The 17435-nt window shown below is 41.8% G+C and overlaps 2 protein-coding genes across 2 annotated transcripts; both read left to right on the plus strand.

Moving 5' to 3' along the window:
- Positions 1-449: 449 nt before the first annotated feature.
- si:ch73-100l22.3 (centriolar coiled-coil protein of 110 kDa) lies at positions 450-11005 on the plus strand. Its single transcript, XM_034120707.1, has 10 exons — positions 450-915; positions 1499-1624; positions 1718-4223; positions 4861-5003; positions 6733-6834; positions 7297-7416; positions 8574-8660; positions 8830-8946; positions 9474-9547; positions 9899-11005. Exons 1-10 carry the CDS (start codon positions 787-789, stop codon positions 10056-10058), a joined length of 3564 nt encoding a protein of 1187 aa, XP_033976598.1. The 5' UTR covers positions 450-786; the 3' UTR covers positions 10059-11005.
- A 1648-nt stretch (positions 11006-12653) lies between these two features.
- Positions 12654-17239, plus strand: sirt7 (sirtuin 7). Its single transcript, XM_034120276.1, has 10 exons — positions 12654-12821; positions 12953-13090; positions 13629-13733; positions 13812-13882; positions 13977-14049; positions 14131-14229; positions 14719-14955; positions 15113-15193; positions 15287-15393; positions 15537-17239. Exons 1-10 carry the CDS (start codon positions 12717-12719, stop codon positions 15745-15747), a joined length of 1227 nt encoding a protein of 408 aa, XP_033976167.1. The 5' UTR covers positions 12654-12716; the 3' UTR covers positions 15748-17239.
- Positions 17240-17435: the final 196 nt, after the last annotated feature.

Genomic DNA, 17435 nt, shown 5'->3' on the forward strand with positions numbered 1-17435 from the left:
GATAAAGAAAATATGGAATCTATACTCAACCTATGATTTGTAATTTGTAAATCCTATTGTTGGGGTGCCAATAGACCACAACTCTACAATTTAACTACAAATGATTTGGTGTTGTATATTTTATATCTCAGTGCTATAAGCCACACATTTGTGTCTGTAGGTGGCAGTACCGAGTTATGTTTGCCCCTTCTTCTCCAACAGGTCCGGGTCCTGTGAAAACACGGAGCGATGTGGCTTTTTGGTCTTTATCAATACAAACTTAGCTTCAGTATTGTTGTCATCGAATATTTCATTTGTTTAGTTAATATAATAGGAGTCTTTGTTGATTAAAGTTGTGTGTTGTGTTGTAAATTGCTTTATTCGTTGATTAATGTGCTGTATCCCTCCCTGTCCACACTGTGAATCCACTCCGGGTTTCCATGGCGCCGCGGCGGTTTCCAACTGTCAATTTGTTGCTGCGCGAGGAGAGGCGGGTAAAAATGTAAACACACATCCATCCTGATGGAGAGTTTGTGTTTGGTAGCTCCTTAGACTTTATTTTGTTTCTCTTTTGTCAAATGTAACACTGTAGAGCTGCTCTTCTGTAGCTTCTCTTCACTCTATTTATAATAGATATTACTGAAATACTACTCTACCGGCATTTTGGTATTGAACGCTAACCAAACAGCAGCTAACTCGTTAGCCAGCAAGCTAGCTAGCTAGGGTTACAGCTCAGCAGCTACTATAAAGTATTAATGTATTAGCGTAAGTTAACTGTTTCTACCTACCGTTTACTGATGCAATTTGATGGAGGACTACGACCAGTTTGTTCAGCATTGTTCCTCCCATCTGAGGAAGAGTGAGGAGGAAGACAACAAACCTCCACCTGCCTCCTCTCTCATCCGCTTCTATGGACGACCCATCCTTCCTCCCCTGGTACGAGTTTAGCTTTATTTCTGCTAAAATCCACATGATTCGGGGTTATAATCTCAGCTAACATGGCACAGACGCACTAAAACACGGTTGATATCCTTTGCTATTTACTGAAAATTGGGCAGGTTGTTCCAGCTTGTCAGATGTCAGGTTTGCTGCTTTGCCATGTTCTATATAATTGTTAAGTTGGTATATCTTTATCTGGGTTTTCAAATATTGATTGGACAAAAAAGCTATTTTCAGTTGTCACCTCATACAAAGCACTGGGAATTTGTGATGGACAGTTTTCATTGTTATTATTTTATAGACCAAACAAGTTGTATGAGGTGTTGTTTCACATGCATTAAATGAAATGCTCGTTGATACTATGGGTACTTGTAAATGTCTATAACTATGTAAATGTATCCTGTAAATATAATGTATGATGTCCTTTATTGTTTTATGTTTCATGTGGAACCTATATGCTGCAGGTCTCCCTTGAAAAAGAGATATATGATCTCAATGGGACCAATCTGGTTAAATAAAGGTTTGAAATGAAATGAAATGAAATGCATGACGCCTCATGTCTGCTTTCTGATGATAACAGCTCTCAGGGGGGCAGAGAGAGGAGATGCAGCGACACAGAGATGCAGAGCAGAAAGCTACTGTCCACAGGAAGATGAAAGATGATTTAAGAATGGCCTACGTGCAAACTATCCTCCACAGTGTTCAGGTAATATAAGTCCTTACTTTTCAGCTATCCTCATCCGCAAACTTCCTATATTTGTGTTTTGTCTAAACATACTTTCCTTTCCATGTTTTGCAGCTGAGGAAAACACCAACACTGCAGGAGTTGCTTCAAGAGTCGGAGATAAAACAAAAATCTTCACATTCCTGCAACACCACCGTTGGATCGGGGTTGCAGAGTAATTTATTCATAGGAACAAAGGAAAGCCTTTCACCCTCACTGCTGTCTGGAGAGAAAGACAAGGATGGTGTTTATTTTCCTCCATTGACATCAACTACATATAGTGCCTATTTTGCCTCTGATGTGACAACTCAGGAAAGTTACCAGAAAGAATGCCTTATTAAGCAACATAACAGCCAACAGGTTTCACAGCCAGGCCAACAGTCAGCGTCGTCCGGTTATGTGACCTTTGAGAATCTGGAGAACAGCTCCAATGTCTCTGAAAAGATTGATGACGAGAGAGAGAGCTTTGGCTCATCCGAGGGAGCTTATCGTAATAACATGGGTGGCCTTTTCCTCCAAAACACCTCAAACACAATCACCAAGATGCCAGATATTATCAGCCACCCTCCCATCGATGGAGAGGAATTAGAGAGGAGTGGACTAGAATCAGCAATTTGTAGTAATTTTACATTAATGAAAGACATGAGTTGCACCTCGCTCCAGGAGGATTCAATCATATGTGACCATTTACAAGATGGGACATCTAAAAGCAGTCATCAAGACAGCACAGAGAGTGGGGATAACTTTTCATTTTCTTCAGCTATTGGACTTGACAATGATCAGTGTTTGGACAGAATTGAGGGCACAGTCTCTTCATCAGAAAACAGTGGCATTTCAGACAATCTGGAGTTATCACAGATATTAAGCGCTCATCTCAATCCACAGACAGAGCTAGACATTCAGCACAACGGCATCAAATCCGAACAAGCAGGACACCATGGAGACGAAGCAAATCCAACTGAGGAGCCTTATCGCATGAGCCTCCAGGCCTTGCTGAAGAAATCTCAGGAGTACCGGCGGAGCCAGCGAATGCTTAGGAACCAAGCCAAAAACACTAAAATGCAGGAGAGGACCCAAGAACAGACGAAAGCAAGGGTGGAGGAGCAGAGCCTCTCTGATAAGGAGAATGACGAATTTCCTTATAAGGGGACTGTGACCGATGAGGGGAAGAAAATGAAGGAGAGGAGAGGCACTGTTATCTCGTCTGCGGACACGCCAGCACAGAAATCCTGGGGAAATGATACAGCGTTTGAGAGTGAGTTTTTTGGGGAAAAGCCAAGCTTTAATTTAGAAAGCACACATTTAAAAGGAGATGGACATACTAATGAAATTATAAGTGTTGCGAAGGAAACGGAAATCAAAAACAACAAGCTGAATATTTCACAAGATGTCATAGCAGAGCCTAACCAAATCAGTCCCGCCCCCCAGCAACAGCCCACGTCGACAGAAACCTCGCCCAATCAGGAAGTCAGTTACTTGACAACCTGTCCCAAAGCTTTTTATAATGGGTTGGGGAAATATAACACTATTCCAGCCCCTAATTTCTGTATGAGTCCTGTTAAAAGCAAAAGCATTATCCAAGATGGAGAAGCTCTCAATGGGGCGGAGACCTCAGAGAGGAACGTTTTAGTCAATTCTGGTTTGAATGAAAGCCACAAGGTTCAAGACCTGGGAGCTAAAAACAGTCCCACATTAGTTCCATTCACTGTGAACATCACGGATGAAGGTCGTGTCACAAACGTTTCAGCCAAGAGCTCACAGCACATAGATCAGCTCGAGTACGACCTGTCCAGCCTGAAAGTACTGATCTCAGATCTGGCGTCCACACTGTCAGAAAACTTGGAAAGCCCTGGCCTAACTGACAGCAACACGCGAAACGAGTTCAGTTTTAACAAACTAAGGCATGACGAAGAGGTGGAGCAAGACCAAAGACTCGGAGAACAACCGCTATCATTAGACAATTTAAATCACGTGATTGAAGATACTGGATCTGAGCCATGCATCAGTGACACTAATGATGTTCTGGCAAAAGAAGCTGTTAATGTTAGCGAACTCAGGCTATCCAAAACCTTAGCTACAGAGAGAAGAAAGGACAAAGAAACATGTCAAGAAGCACTTAAAAACAGTCATGGACAGCACGGTGGCAACAGAAAGCCCACAGCTAAATGCATCCTCTCTGTAACGCAGCGGATGCGCATCCCCGACGTCTTCAGAAATGTTCCGTCCGCAACGACGTCTTCACGTAACGTCTCCGTGCTTTCGGATTCCAGTAACCTACCGGCGGAGAGAAAGAACGAGGCGACTGCAGAAGGTTACGATTCCCGCTCACCCTCTCTCAACCAGTCGTATGACGTAGACGCACCGTCTTGCTTGTGGCTCCACGAATCGTCAGGGTCCGACAAAAGTCATCTCTTTCAGGAGAAAAGTCTGACCCCAGAGAGTGGAGGTGAAGGTCAGGACGGAGGATCCAAGGTCAAACGGAGGCTGCTCATGCAAATGACAGAAGAGACAAGGGAGAGGAGTGCAAAGGCCAGCAGGGTGGACGGCTCTGTGATCAGACCGAACATCAGCAGTCCCCGAGGTGAGACTGGTGGGCTGTTATTGCATGTGTTGGGATTAAGGTGTATAGGAAAAATAAAACAGTGTTACATACAAGACTCCATAACGAGACATAATAATAAGAACAGCATTAAGGCTACAACTTATATTCATTTCATTTTTAGCCATTTAGCAATTCATCTTTTTTTTTTTGGTCTATTAAATGTAAGAAAAAAGGTCCATCCCAGTTTATCGAAGTCCAAGGTGCTTTTCTGTCAGTCCAAAACCCAGAGATTTATTTTAAATATGACACTAAATGGAGGAAAGCGGAATAATCTTCATCACTAAAAACCGAAAAATTACTTGAAACATTATTCGATTATCAAAATAGTTGGCGATAATATTTCCGAATGAATGTCTCAAGCTGTGGAATTTTTTAAGTTAATATTGTTTTAATCCACATTATATAATGAGTCAATTGTTGTGTTCTTTGTTGTAGAAGTTCTTCAGGTAAAGTATACAGTACAGCCCTCTTGTATAGGACCATTTTTTTAAATATGTCACAAAAACATAGATTAATGAATATAAATAGAATCAGATCAGAACCCAGCATACTCCTGTCACTCAACTTTTGGCTTTGTCAACATTTATTTACACATTATGTGACCCACATATTACAGATGTGCTGCCTCCAGCTGCAGTGCGCTCATTCGAAGGCCGTGGCGGTCAGGAAGCGGAGCAGGAGCAGCTGAAACAGGCCCACACTGCTCAGGTCCGAGCGCTGCAGCAGGAGCACCGCAGACAGCAGGAAGAACTGATGCAGGTCAGAGATGAACCATTGATAGAATTAGGGGACTGCTGTTCATACATGCTGAGCAATGTGATGTCCATAAATGAATGTGCGACATCATTCATTGTAAAGTCCCCCAACAAAAACACAATTTGCTTCCGTTTGCTAAATTGAAGGTGCTCAGCCGTTAGAGGAATGTAATAACCAAGTTTATAGCGGTGAAGGCTGTGCAGGGAGAGATGACAGGAAATGAAAAATAAGAAGAGAAGCAACAAAGGTCCCCAGCTGAAGTTGAATTGAAAACGTTGCGTTTTCAGGGATTAAAACGTTGGCGTCATAATCCCTAAACTAAAGGGGACCCCCATGGTATTAATTGACACAATTCTCAAATATAGAACATTTCAAGCTGTGTCCTTTTAAAATGTCTCTCTACTTGTCCTGCAAGTGTGTCCCCTCTAGTGAGCCTCAAAGGGAACATACAGGAAAAAACAACACCTTTATTATAACTCAAACAGTCATATTGATATTTCCCCCATCCCATTGGCCCGCTTCTTGCACTCCATTGCATCACCTATTGCTGTACAGATACAGCGCTACGTAATTCCCGTAAAGGCAGCTATAATTCACTTGAATGGTTTCCGACTCCACCCAAAGTCACCTATCAAAGGAGAATAGGCTCTGAGAGTATCTAACCAATTCACTAAGCTGTGATATAACATTGACCCTAAATGTTCTTTTGAAACTAGAAGCAGCCCTTTGAAAGGCTCTGGCACCGGTCCACATGTGGGCACACACACACACACACACACACACACACACACACACACACACACACACACACATGTACGGTCGCCCTACCTGTTAGAGGGTGCTTGTGCAGCAGAGCGGGGTCGTGGGCAGACTACAGACATCTGCTCATTACAAGAGACCTTCAGACTCTCCCCAGTAAAAAAAACACACAGGGATTCTACCATAAATGTTTCATTACATCCCTAAGAGGCAAGCTGGCATAGTCGCCAGTTTCTCTACGTGTGTGAGTGTGTGTGCGCACATGCAAGTACTTCAAGGACGCCTGCTGTTCTCTGGCTGCCAGTTCTTGTTTCTTCAGCTTGTGTCTGTATTTGTTCTTGGCCCAGTGTCCTTGCCCTATTAATCACAGTCTCTTGTTTAATGTATGTCTCCTTAACAACAATATAATTAACATAAGCTGTTTAATGAAAAAAAAAATACATATTATTTTGCCTCCCCTCTTTCCTTCCATCATTTGTGATGGGATGAGAGAGCGAGCTGGCTTGACTGGGAGGGAGGAGGGGATCGAGGGAATTGACACAGAAAGGGAAAGGATCATTTGTTTAATTCATGAGCGTCTTTGTGTAAGTGCCAGATCGTCCCGTCGAGTGCCTCCACTAATGGTCCCTTCCCCTTCTCTTCTTTTTTTTTTTTTCCCACTTTCCTCGCTACCCTCTTTGTTTTGTCTCAAACCTCCTTCAACGTCGTTTTTACTCTCTGGCTTTATTAATTTCCTCCATCTCTCCTGTCTCATCATCCTCTTCATCCCTCTCCTCCTCCTCCTCCCCTGCCCCCTCTCTCATCTCATCCCTCTTGCCTCTGTGCCCCATCTCCCCCCTTCTGTCTCTTTCTCTCCACCCTCAATTAATTTCTTCCTCCTGCCTCATTTGCTGTCCTTTCCAATTCAATATTTCCCAACCTTGCGTGCGTGTCTGCACACACACACACTCATGTCTCTGTGTCTGTCTCTCAGGCGTTGGCAGAGCGCTACCGTCTCCTCCAGAGCGTGTCCTTCCCTTGCTCCATGTCAAGCTCACGTCCCGGGGACACGGCGACCTTTTCTCTCCTCTCTCAGGTAACACCACCACATTTGTTGACTGTCAGTGAAGCGAAGAGCTTGCTCCCGCTTATCCTTCTACCCACAATATTTTTTATTCATCACCAGTTAGCCGACTCGCTCAGTGGAAACAAATAGTCCCCCCTGGATGTCTTAATCCTTATCACTATCCCCTCTCATCTGTTACCGCTCTCATGTGTATTCAAGTTTCACTATAGTTGTTCAACAAACATCTTCAGAATCAACAAGTGAGTGGCACATTATTATTCTGCTTATTATCCAGCTTATTATTCCCTATTACAATCATGAGCTGCGAGTCCACTTACGTTGATGCGCTAAACAGATGCCAAGCAAAAGACCTTGAGAATCTGCGCGGGAAATTAATTGGTTGTCATTGATGGAATTAGCATTCTCCTCTCTCGTCCCCTCTGGTCCTCATTATTCACCCCCCTCATCACTCAGTTCTCTCCTCTTCCTCAGCCCTGCTGCAGCCTGCTGTCGGAGCGCTGCCGCCCCCTGCTGGCAGCCGCTGTGAAAGGTTTCCTAACTCGCAGGATGCTGAGGACGGAGAGGGTGGCGCAGCTGGGGCGCACCGTCAGGGTGAGTAGAGACACGTCTGTCTCATAGAATGAAACTTGTTTAGTTCCCTTTTATACTACAACTACATTGTATCTCAGAAGTGTACGTTCTACTCTCATACTTTTATCTTACAGCTTTACTTGCACTTCCAAATGTTGAATGTTTGTGATAAACTGAAAGTATTGCTCTTATGTGTTTTTAAAAGGTTTTCCTAGCTAAATAAACTATTTAAAAAGCCTCCTGGATTCGCTGGGAAATGCATCATCACAGCTGTTCTTCTGAAACAATGTAACATGTTTACCTTTTATTGATACATGGTTATGAAGGACAGAGAAACAACCCTATGATGATGATAGAATAAGATGCATTGCTGTAGATTAAACCAACACTATATAAAGGAGTTGTAATTTGGCACAGCCTTCAAAATGTAGAGCTGTAAAATGAAATATACTCATTACTGCAGCAGTAAATTACTTGTTGAAAAACATCATATATAAAAGTAAAACACTGACATGGAACATTACTGCTCAGTATATTTTGTTATATTTTAATAAGTATATTTTCTGATTCATACTTAAAGGGGACCTATCATGCAAAATGCACTTTTGTACGTCTTTTATACATGAATGTGTGTCCCCGGTGTTCCAGGGAACTCACCAAGTGTCAGAAAACACAAGATGGTGCTGTTCTCACTGAATCTGCCCTTGCAAAAACAGAGCTAAAAAATGTCAAATTGAGCAAAATGAGGCATGGCTAAAATGCATGATCTGTTTGGTATTTTGAAAAAAAAAAAGTATAAATATGCCTTATATAGGTATGGTCCTACACTATATTATTCAAATATAGCATGAGAGGTCCACTTTAAGGTGGAATTTGAATATAGAACTGTGACATGAAGTGGAGTATTGATCTTTTCCTTAAGTGATCTAAATACTGTGTGTGTGTGTGTGTGTGTGTGTGTGTGTGTGTGTGTGTGTGTGTGTGTGTGTGTGTGTGTGTGTGTGTGTGTGTGTGTGTGTGTGTGTGTGGTGTGTGTGTGTGTGTGTGTGTGTGTGTGTGTGTGTGTGTGTGTGTGTGTGTGTGTGTGTGTGTGTGTGTGTGTGTGTGTGTGTGTGTGTGTGTGTGTGTGTGTGTGTGTGTGTGTGTGTGTGTGTGTGTGTGTGTGTGTGTTCATCCAGGACACACACCAGTTCCTGCAGGCCCTCCAGCAGCCGAGCCCGAGCAGCAGACAGGACGTTTTATTGCAGGAGAGAGTCACTCTGCAGGTATCAAAGCTCACACGTGTTGTAAACATCTGTTAACCTTTCGTCCTCTTCTCTGCTACACTGCCAACTGAGCTGTTCTTCCCCCCATTAGCAGTTTACCACAACAGATACCATGATGACACGCATTCATTCAGGCCGCCGTCTGCTCTGTAATTGTTTCCCCCTCCAGCTGCGCGCCGCACGTTACGAGGTCCATGACATATTCTTCAGCCTGTCAGCCGGGGAGAGGATGCAGCTGATTGGCTGGGACAGAGAGCTGGCCAGAGAGAGGGAGCTTAGGCGGCAGGTAACACTTTCTCAATGTGTGAGCTGAACAAATCACACACATTGGATATGTGTGTGTTGGTTTCTCAATACAGATAGCTGAAGCAATTACAAGCAATGCCAAAGAAAGACACTAGCGTAGTAGATTGTCATTGTCAAAACCTAAAGAGGCACTATTATACTTTTTGGGTTATCCCGTTCCTGTAGTGTCTTATATAGGTTTGTTGTGCATGTAAGTAGTAGGCAAAGAAGTCTAAAATATTCAATCTACTCTTTTCTATTCACACATTTGAGTATTGTAACATTCCTACTGAGTGGTGAGGAGACTCGTGTGTGTGGTGTGTGTGGTGTGTGTGTGTGTGTGGTGTGGTGGTGTGTGTGTGTGTGTGTGTGTGTGTGTGTGTGTGTGTGTGTGTGTGTGTGTGTGTGTGTGTGTGTGTGTGTGTGTGTGTGTGTGTGTGTGTGTGTGTGTGTGTGTGTGGGTGTGTGTTGTGTGTGTGTGTGTTGTGTGTGTGTGTGTGTGTGTGTGTGTGTGTGTGTGTTGTATAGAGTGGCCATCCCAGAGGAAGGAGTTCTCTCTCCGTTGCCACACAGAAATCACTGGAGAGGAAGAGAGGAATGATGTGAGTTTCTGTTTTCTTTAGATCTCTGTTTATCTCACATTTGTTTGTGTGTGCGTACATTTATAAGGACACATGTACAGACAGTTATTTATAATACAGTCACACAGGATAAAGGAATCGTTGTGCATCAGGCATCTCTGAACATTAGTTGCTGCATCTGATTAAAACAAGTCCACCTACTGAAAGCATTCAAAATCTAGACTTTAGTTGATTTTTTTATGCAATCACTCAAGTTTCAAAGTTCCCAGTAATGTTGCAGCCAGCACTTCTCAGCTTAAACATTTTAATTAATTGCATTTTTTGCACTACAGGCTTTTTTTTAACAAGCAGAGGCATCTCTTTTTCCTGCAGGATCCAGAAAAAGGCAGCAGAAAGGCACAAGGGAGTGGTGACGATGAGTGGACACTGTAGTGGGCTCTCTGCTGAGCAGCCGCCGGAGACCAGGCGAGGACAGTTCAGAGCCAACCCTCAGAGGGTCCCCAAGAGCACTCGCTCCTCCAGACCCCGGTGAAACCGCTTAATTGGCCCCAGTGTGGACTCCTAATAAGGCCTCTAGCGATTACATAAATATTGTAAATCTAACAATTTGAGAGGAATCCAAATTCAACACAAAGCGATGCCTGTTGCTGACGAATATATTATTGCTTTTTCTTATCTGTGATGTGAAATTTCATCCACTTCAAAACCAGGGTATAATACAGTGCTGACAGCCTTCAGTTTGGGTTAAACATCAGCTGCTCTGTCAGTAACACAAACTCTTCATCAGGTCTGCTTCCAGTTCTTCTCTCCAATATAAGTGTACTAAAGCTGCAGATAAGTAAGTGGGACAAGTGTTGAGTTGGCAAAAAGAAAACACTTCCCAACCTTAAGCAGAAAAGCGCTGACCAGAAAGATGCTGTTTATGAATTGCTGCAGACATTATGTAATGTCCTAGCAGGAAGATTGCAGGTGTAATGAATAACTTTAACAGATAGATATTTCTGTAAGCCAGTGGTTTCAAACCTGGGGGCCGCAGCAACAATATATTCAGTATATGCAACACAAATTACAGTTTGTTTTTAGACTTCTTTGTGAATTACTGGAGGATCTGACCTGCTACTGCTTCTAAAGCTTCACAAATAAATAGGAAGGATCACTAATTGGCTATAAGTAGAAAAGAAGAATGCAATAGCCCTGAGCGAGCAAACACGACACCAGGATTCAGGAACTAAAGCTCCTAACTGGAATGCAGCCAAGACTAAAGTTATTCATTACACATCAAAATGTCTCGTATGAAAAAGGAGCTTTTAATCAGGTTATAACTCAGCTGTGTTTGCAGTGCTTTTCCAGTTGTCCAATGGTTCTCTGCTTTGAAGGGTGGATTTGAACATTGAATTATTTATTCCCCTCAAATGTTTGTGCCTAGTTTACCAAAAACAGACAATCTCCCCATATCAAACCCTCTTTGTGTGATGTGAACATTTTTTTTATCGGACAGTGTGCTCACAATGCTAATATGCAGCTCCAGAGCTTGGTGTTACTGCTTTCTACTGTTACTACTTGAATAGTGTATTACTCCCATGTGTTGCCTTAAATATTTTCCCTAGTTTATTGGGATTACGTCTGCCAAAATACCTTTGTAAACCTTTGCATCATCCTTTTGTATCCTTAGAGACCTGTTGGACCTGTTTTATATGTTATTTATTTTTAATTGTTTAGTAATAAATGTTTCTTACCACTAAAAAGTTGCTCTGAAGTTTGTGTTTATTCTAAAGGCTTGCATAAGCACCAATCTAAATAAATGTTCAGTGAGTTTTTCTCCTCTTACTACTTCTTTGGTAACATGGTACTTTTTATATATAACATGTCCCCAAATACCAAATATACTGTAGTATAAACTGTCAATGCTGCAAAGTCATACCTCCACTGTATGATTCTATCCCACATTGAATACTGTTTTACAAACTGGTCGTTTGCTTGTGCCACAAACCTGAAACCCATAGAACAGCTGTACAAGAGAGCTATCAAGGTGTGACAGAAAGCCAAATTCATACCACCATTGTACCATCCTTGAAAAACACAATGTCTTGAGCTTTGACAATTTTAAGTCTTTTAAAAGTATGTGTTTTATTTATAAATGTTTACATGGACTGGCCCCCCCTCCCCTAGGGGAATTCATCCACAAAAGACACACTGGACACTGCACTAGGTCAGAAACCAGAGTAGACTGTGAAGTCCACCGCAGACAGACCACTTTTGGACAAAATGTCCTCTCCATTAAAGGCAGCTCTTTCTGGAATAGCCTCCCAACTGAGATACGGGATTGTCCCACTCTCAATAGTTTTAAAGGACAACTCAAAGAATGGTTGAGAAACAAACAGACGTGCAATCACCGCTAAATGCGCTTTAACACAGGGGTATCTCTTCACTTTATGTAGCTCTTTTATCTTATCTTGCACTTTATATATCGTAGCTGCTACATTGTTCTGCCATGTGGTAAATGCTTGTATGCTGCTAATGCTCTTTCTGCATATCATGTATTTATTTTTGCCATGTATATAACTGTCATGTTCATAAATGTTGTATGTGACGGGACTACGGATGGAAATTAGCTCAAAGCAAAAATTCGGCTCATTTACATTTGAAAGCATTATTTTGTTTAAAGTGTTCATCAATGTGCATTGTCCCGGTTCAAATAAACGATTAAATGAAATAAAATAAGAACATTGCTATATCACAGAAATGGAGCACAATCAAGCACTTAGTATCTACGAACTCACCACAAGTTAAATATCAAAATGATGCACACATACTTTATGTAGTGTAAGAAAGACTCACCCCGCCCTCAACAACAAAAGTCCTGATTGTGGACTAAATGGGGTGTTTAATTTGATTTACAAAATGTTATGTATTCTGTAAGATTACTGCCCAAATAATACCCTGTACCATATTTTAAGACTTAAAAACACTTAGAACAAATGTGGAATTTTTGCTTTTCAAAAATAGTGCTTGGGCCATAGACTGTAAAAGGCTTTACCATGGGTTTTACCCCCAATACAGCCCCCGGGCAGCAGAGGGCGCTGCTGGCAGTTTGCTCCCCTCTAAACGGACAACATCCGGCCCGCTGGTATGTGGTCGCTGTGCGCTGTGTTTTGAATAGATAGCCACCGCTCAGCTGATTTAAAACGGGATGGAAGAGGAGGCAGACACCGGTGTTCCCTCGCGGGTCGAGAGGAAGGCTTTGCAAAAGGCAAAAATACTTCAGAGAGAAACCGAAAGGAAGATTTTCAGACTGGTAAGAAACATTTAGAGCCTTTTCCTGTAGCAGGCTGTATCGAACTAGATGGCTAAAGCAGCGTTTATTATCTCTGTGCATACAGTTGGTGTGAGTCTGACCAGGTTTCTCTGTCTTTCTGTTGCCTGAAGGTGGGAAAAGCCCTGAAGAAACCTGAGAGTGAGCGGTCCGAGGAGGAGGCTGCTGTGTTACTGCTACACAGAGGAACTGTAGAGGAGCTCTGCAAGAGACAAGTCCGCAGAAATGGGCTGAAGAGGAAGCAGGAGGAGGTGAGACTGCCAGGCCCAGCAAGTGTTATCTTTCAAGCTAACTGGCTAGGTGATATGTTACCTGTAGCTAATGGGTTATAATCAGTGAAGGAACCAAGACTGGTTTACCTTGACAAAATGGGTTTCCCAGGTCTAGTTAATAACAAAAGAAAACTGTGGGTCCCCAGGTTTTCCCCACAAAACCAAAATTATTAACGAACCCATTTATTTACACAATAATAAACTGGATAAAGGATAACAAAGGGTTCCCTCGAATGCATGGTATTTAAGGAAAATGATATACAGGGCCCACCTTTTCAATGCATATCAATCCTGTTTTAGGACTAACAGGGGTCTAGGAGTCTTGGGAAGTTGCATCTTGCAAATAAATAATGTCATTTTTGATTCCATATGTATTTGGGTTTGGTATGAGCAAAGACAATAAAGGGCACACGTCCTTATCCAAATATCTGAGCGAGTTTGCACGAAAAAATGCTTGATTTAACAGATGTTTGTGGTTGTTATCCTAAAAGATCTTGTTTTACTGTACTACGTGCAGGTGTTTGATGAGGCTGATGAGCTGAGGAGTAAAGTGAGACAGCTCGCTGCGGCAGTGAAGCAAGCAAAGCACCTGGTGGTATACACTGGAGCCGGCATCAGTACTGTATGCTAATCTCAGCATCTTTTAGTTGACTTAACCCTTTTGAAACTTATCCGGCACTGACAATGTATTTTCTTTCAGGCAGCTTCTATCCCAGACTACAGGGGGCCTAATGGAGTGTGGACACTGCTGCAGAAAGGACGGTCAATCAGGTGAGATATGTAGCATATCAGTGTATATGCTGTTAGCTGTGTTTTCCTTTGAGGTGAATTGGACTGATTTTATTGTTTTTTGTTTCTCTTACAGTTCGTCTGACCTGAGTAAAGCTGAGCCGACCCTCACACACATGTGCGTTAGGATGCTACATAAGGAAAAGCTGGTATGTTAGACTCAGATAAACAACTTATTTCACAAATCATTTTGTTATGCATGCTTGGTATTTACACTGTGTTTTCTTTAGTTACAGCATGTTGTTTCTCAGAACTGTGACGGGCTTCACTTGCGTAGCGGGCTACCCAGACATGCCCTGTCTGAGCTTCATGGAAACATGTTTATTGAGGTGAGACCCACTCATTGTGAGTATTTCTTTTTTTAGTCTCTGACTCACACACACAGCCTCTTATTATTCTTTCTAATCAGTTCTAAATGCAACATTCCCACCGCCTGAAAAGATATGGTCCAGAATTTTTTTTTAACATAATTTGCAGCGCTGCCTCCAAAAGCTAACAACTTAAAAAGACCAAGTCTTATAAAGTCTAATGGGGCGGTTTTGGCGCAGTGGGCTAGAGTGTTGATCATCAGATCAAGGGGCGTTGAGGAAAACCAGTTCGAAACCCGCCACTGCGCCAGGCCGTTGTGTCCTTGAGCAAGACACTTCACCCTAATTTGCTCCTGTGGGTATTGTCCACAGTAATAACTGTTACATGTCTAATATGTGTAATTGTAAAGCGCTTTGAGTGCCTTGAAAAGCGCTTTAATAAAAATGTAATGAATTATTATTATTATTATTATCATTATGAATCCATTTCTGATCCTCTGTTGGACCTAGGTGTGTACATCCTGTAGCCCGGTCAAGGAGTATGTGCGTTTATTTGACGTGACGGAGCGAACATCCCTGCACCGCCACATGACAGGCCGCTGGTGCAGCCACTGTGGAAGTGAACTCAGGGACACCATTGTGCATTTTGGGGAGCGAGGAACCCTGGAGCAGCCTCTCAACTGGAAGGGAGCGGCAGAGGCTGCAGAGACGGCCGATGTTATCCTCTGCTTAGGCACCAGTCTAAAGGTAAGGTTCAATAAACAAGTTTGCATTTGGTGATCTGAAAAGGTTGTTTCGTTGCTATTTCTTAGTCTTGTTTTAATCAGGTTATTATTAACATCATGGAAGTGCATTCACTTGTAGCATCCTTCATTCTGTGGCACCCTGTTTCTTGCTCTTCAAGGTGCTGAAGAAATACGCTTGTCTGTGGTGCATGAACAAACCAGCAAGCAAAAGGCCAAAACTATACATTGTCAACCTCCAGGTACAATTTTGTTTTTACATTTCAGGTCATAAGGATGTAAATGAACGTCTGGCTTCTCTGATACTGATTATGTGGCTCTGCTTTTTGACCCAGTGGACACCAAAAGATGATCTGGCTGCACTGAAAATGAATGGCAAGTGTGATGATGTCATGAGGCTCCTGATGGAGGAACTGAACATCCAGGTGCCAGGGTACGACAGGTAAGGATCTTCAAAGGGTTTGACTAATTTGAAATGCATTATTCAGGCTTTACCATACTTACATTTTTGAATATTTCCACTATATACACAGAAATAGAAAGATAAGTCCAACTTTTTAACCCAAACTTGGTTTTTCTCATCAGGGCGAAGGACCCCGTCTTCAGTCTAGCTGTACCTCTGCGGCAGGAAGAGGTGGACAGCCATACTCGTGAGGTCATCGCTCGTCTTGATGTGCAGGAGGACTGCGTACCTGACTCTGGAGAGCAGGCAGAAGAAGCCACAGCTGTGCAGGGCGGCTGGTTCGGTCGAGGCTATGGCAAGGGAAGGAGGAAGAAGAAGAAAAAAGCTGCATGATCAAGCAGACTTTAAAGAAGCATACGATGTAGTGAAGTATGCCAAGTGATCAATCACAAAGAGGGATTACGTTTCATACCCATACTGAGTAGAAGTTGGTCTAGGGTGCTGTTTGGCCCTTTTTGCTGAGTTGGTTTCTAGCCACAGGCGGTGTGTGTTAAGGGAAACTTAAGAACATTTTGAAAATGGCACTTTGCACCAAACATTTATTATTTTATACCAAATACAGAGTAAAAGTAGCTTGAGTTTATGCAACATAATGTAGATTTGGTATTTTGGCCATTTGGAGTGCAATGCAACAAGTGTGACAGTTGTGAGATTTTAATGAAAATATATCAAAAGGTCCAAAGAGAGTTTTGAAACCACTCCTGCAGCATTAGGAATGTTTATGTGTACGAGTATGTCACAAACACTTTAATGACATAATGTTTTTACATCCTTTGAAGCCAACTGGTGTAGGGCTGAACGGTTAATCGATTTTAAATCGAAATCGCGATTTCAAATGATGCAATTATCAAATTGCAAAGCCTGCGATATTTTTTTTTTTTTTTTTAAAGAAAATCGCAATTAGATTATTTCCCAAAATCGTGCAGCCCTAAACTGGTGGCGAATTATCCTCATAACATCATGTTTTTTGTGCCATTCATCAACCTTACTGTAATATGTGTTTACCAAGTTGTTTGGTTTGAGCACAAGCTAGACGTAAATCATGAGTAAAGGTACCTTTCAGTGTTTATAAGTGGAAAATGCCAATACAACATCAGTAGCGTTCAAATGGCCAATTATTGATTGCGGTGCTGCAACAGCTTTTACTGAGAAGAGATTTATAAGGTTTTCTACATGTATCACTTGAGTAAAATATATTTTTTTCTAGTATTTTTCAGATGTTTAAAGTGTGCATTGTTGAATTTACTTTTTATGAGTTTGTTTTCTATTGTTTTAAAGGTATTTTTGTTAACTTAACTATTTCCTGTTCTAACAGTCACCTCTCATTCTGCTGTCATTCATCCTCAAGTTTGCAGCTACTACTGCGCCTGGTTGAAGATGTAGAAATGGCCTATGTTTACATTTTTATGCAGACACTTTAACAAAAATGTTAAAAGGAAAGCTTTTTGTTAAATGTATACCTTTGATTACCTGTTAGTTTGTATCATGTCAAGTTTTTGTTTACTTGAGTCATTGTAAACATCCAAATATGTATCTCTTAATTTGTCTCCATCCATGGAGATCCAGTAGTAATTATGTCATCCTGTACAGTTTAGTGTCAGAGGTTATTAAAGACTGGCCTTAACACAATTGATAATGATTTATTAATTCATTAATATCTTGGTCTTTAGATCTGACTTGGCAGTACTGTAGCTTAACCTTGACCTTTATTATCTTATTTGTGCAAGTTGATGGTTTTGCCTGTTTGTTTTTTGTATTAACTTTTGTTCAACTTATTTAATAAAACATTTTCTGTTTATCTCTTAAATGGAAAACACTAACCTAACTCTTATCTAAATCTATTCAGCATAATACACTGTCAAATGAAAATATTATGCCTTTGTGTTAAGGATGACTGACTGTAATAAGTAAGTGGTGGAAGAAGTATGAAACAGTTGAAGAAGCAGGACCCCCTCTCTTTATAATACTCTATCACCAATGAAATGATGTGTTCAAGATTCCCCAGCTCGCAACAGAAATTA

The sequence above is a fragment of the Trematomus bernacchii genome, unplaced genomic scaffold, assembly GCF_902827165.1.
Source record: "Trematomus bernacchii unplaced genomic scaffold, fTreBer1.1, whole genome shotgun sequence".
In the NCBI taxonomy this organism is placed as follows: Eukaryota; Metazoa; Chordata; class Actinopteri; order Perciformes; family Nototheniidae; genus Trematomus; species Trematomus bernacchii.

What these genes read in the sequence shown, in the direction of transcription:
- sirt7 (XM_034120276.1), top strand. Translation starts at nt 12,717, where the DNA reads ATGGAAGAGGAGGCAGACACCGGTGTTCCCTCGCGGGTCGAGAGGAAG. An exon ending in TGCTACATAAGGAAAAGCTG is followed by an intron (nt 14,050 to 14,130) that starts GTATGTTAGACT and finishes TGTTTTCTTTAG; the next exon opens with TTACAGCATGTTGTTTCTCA. An exon ending in GCTTAGGCACCAGTCTAAAG is followed by an intron (nt 14,956 to 15,112) that starts GTAAGGTTCAAT and finishes TTGCTCTTCAAG; the next exon opens with GTGCTGAAGAAATACGCTTG.
- si:ch73-100l22.3 (XM_034120707.1), top strand. Translation starts at nt 787, where the DNA reads ATGGAGGACTACGACCAGTTTGTTCAGCATTGTTCCTCCCATCTGAGG. An exon ending in GAACATCAGCAGTCCCCGAG is followed by an intron (nt 4,224 to 4,860) that starts GTGAGACTGGTG and finishes CACATATTACAG; the next exon opens with ATGTGCTGCCTCCAGCTGCA. An exon ending in CCTTTTCTCTCCTCTCTCAG is followed by an intron (nt 6,835 to 7,296) that starts GTAACACCACCA and finishes CCTCTTCCTCAG; the next exon opens with CCCTGCTGCAGCCTGCTGTC.